Here is a 2,142-nt window from a genome sequence, read left to right as displayed (position 1 = left end):
TCCCCCTCTCTCCTCTGCTCCGACTGTGCATCCCCGATCACACCCGGGCCTTGGAGCTCTCAACCACCAACCCCGAGCAGGTGTCCCTGTCCCGTCGAAGAGCCAGGCTGGGGACTATGTCCCGCCACACTTTAGGGGGATGTGTATTATGGTACCACTAGGAGGCTGCAGATGACTTGGGGGTGGGGCAGGCGCGTTGCACTAAGCGCTGCACAGATCAGGGCCCCATTGTGCCGGGCGCTGCCCAGACCCCGACCGAGATCAGGGCCCCGTCGTGCCGGGCGCTGCTCAGACCCCAACTGAGATCAGGCCCCCTGTCGTGCCAGGTGGTGCCCAGACCCTGACTGAGATCAGGGCCCCCTGTCATGCCAGGCGCTGCCCAGACACACAGGGAGAGACTGGCTCTGCCCTCGAGAGCTCCCAGTCTGAATGCACCGGGGGAAGCAGAGCCCTAGAGCTGGGCAGTAACTTGCCCAGCGTAACCCAGCTGGTCAGTAGCGGAGCTGCGACTAGAACCCAGGAGTCCCGAGTGCCCGTCCTGCTGTCTGCCCACATCACATTGCCACGCTGCCTCCGGGTCCCTCTGTCATCCCCCTGCCCCAGGCATCGCTCCCCCCGGCTTAGTAGCGCCTGCAGATTTAAATCACCGACCCCTCTTTCCAAAAGGAACCCCGTGAACCCCGCTTTCCTCACCAACGCCTTTCGCCTGCTAACGTCCCTAAAGATGTGTGTGGATGTTGGCTTATTCTTTGCTTCGTAGCCTAAACTGTTGTGTGGCGTTATGTGTAGCTGTTCCCCAGCTGCCGTGCCCCAGAGGTGGCTGCATCTCTGCGCCAGACCAGCCCTCCCCGAACACCAGACCCTTGACGCTAGGAGGAGGCAGTGCCAGCTCCAGCCTGGGCTGAGGGCACTGGCAGAGGGGCAGGTTCTCACCCACGCTCTCTCCCCACAGATCTGTGCTCCCCCATGGCCGGGCCAAACCGGACAGAGGTTACTGACTTCCTCCTTGTGGGCTTCTCCTCCCGCCGAGACCTAAGTCTGCTCCTCTTCTCGCTCGCGCTGCCTGTCTTCCTGCTGGGCCTGGTGGGGAACCTGGGCCTGGCGGTTCTGATCTGGGTCGAGCGCTCCCTCCACACCCCCATGTACTACTTCCTCAGCCACTTGGCGCTGCTGGACCTCTGCTCTTGCTGTGCCGTGAGCCCAGTCATGCTGTGGGGTCTGCTGGCCGGCCAGGCCACCCTCCCCGGCCCAGTCTGCACCCTTCAGCTGTTCCTCTTTGCCGCTGCTGCGGATGCCGAGTGTTGCCTGCTGGCCGTCATGGCCTACGACCGCTACGCCGCCATCTGCCGCCCGCTGCACTACCAGGCCGCCGTGCCGCCCCACCTCTGCCGCGGGCTGGTGCTGGGCTCCTACGCGGCCGGGGCGGCCAGCGGGGCTGTACACTCCGGCCTGGCCTTCCGCCTTCCCTTCTGCCGTGGCCGCACTCTCGACCACTTCTTCTGCATCATCCCGTCCGTGCTGGAGCTGGCCTGCGCCGACACCAGCCTCAACCAGGCCCTGCTGCTGGCCATCTGCGGAGCCATCCAGAGCGTCACCCTGCTGACCATCCTGGCCTCCTACAGGCTCATCCTTGGGGCCGTGGGGCAGGTGGGCTTGCGCCGGGCTGCCTCCACCTGCGGCTCCCACCTGGCAGCTGTGGCCGTGCTCTACGGGACCATCATCTTCATGTACCTGCGGCCCGAAGGCAGCTATGCTCCCCAGGCCGACAAGATGGCCGCTGCCTTCTATACCGTGGTCATCCCCACCCTCAACCCTGCCATCTACAGCCTGCGCAATGCTGATGTCAAGGGGGCCCTGGCCAAGCGGCTCCTGGGCGGGCGCCGCATCTGGGGGGGCTGAGGAAGGGGCTGGAGGCGAGGTGGCAGAGGAAAGGGCGCTGGGGCAAGATGGCTGCTTAGTATCTGCACTGGCATTGGTGCAGTGCTTCAGTGTAGATGCAACCTACTCCGATGGGTGGGCGAAGGTAATGCACCTCCCAAGGAGGCGGTAGCTAGGTTTTATGGAGTAATTCTTCCATCGACTCTGTACTGTGTACACTCTACGCTGGGTTTAGCTACATCTCTCCGGGATGCGGATTTTTCA

General features: G+C 63.9%; 1 protein-coding gene across 1 annotated transcript; it reads left to right on the top strand.

The window, feature by feature from the left end:
* Nucleotides 1–966: 966 nt before the first annotated feature.
* LOC135976315 (olfactory receptor 5C1-like) lies at nt 967–1,899 on the top strand. Its single transcript, XM_065571417.1, has one exon. The coding sequence runs from the start codon at nt 967–969 to the stop codon at nt 1,897–1,899; it is 933 nt and encodes a 310-aa protein (XP_065427489.1).
* The last annotated feature ends 243 nt before the right edge of the window (nt 1,900–2,142 follow it).

The sequence above is a fragment of the Chrysemys picta genome, chromosome 17 (assembly GCF_011386835.1).
Source record: "Chrysemys picta bellii isolate R12L10 chromosome 17, ASM1138683v2, whole genome shotgun sequence".
In the NCBI taxonomy this organism is placed as follows: domain Eukaryota; kingdom Metazoa; phylum Chordata; order Testudines; family Emydidae; genus Chrysemys; species Chrysemys picta.
This window is presented reverse-complemented; position numbering and strand designations above follow the sequence as displayed.

What these genes read in the sequence shown, in the direction of transcription:
- LOC135976315 (XM_065571417.1), top strand. Translation starts at nt 967, where the DNA reads ATGGCCGGGCCAAACCGGACAGAGGTTACTGACTTCCTCCTTGTGGGC.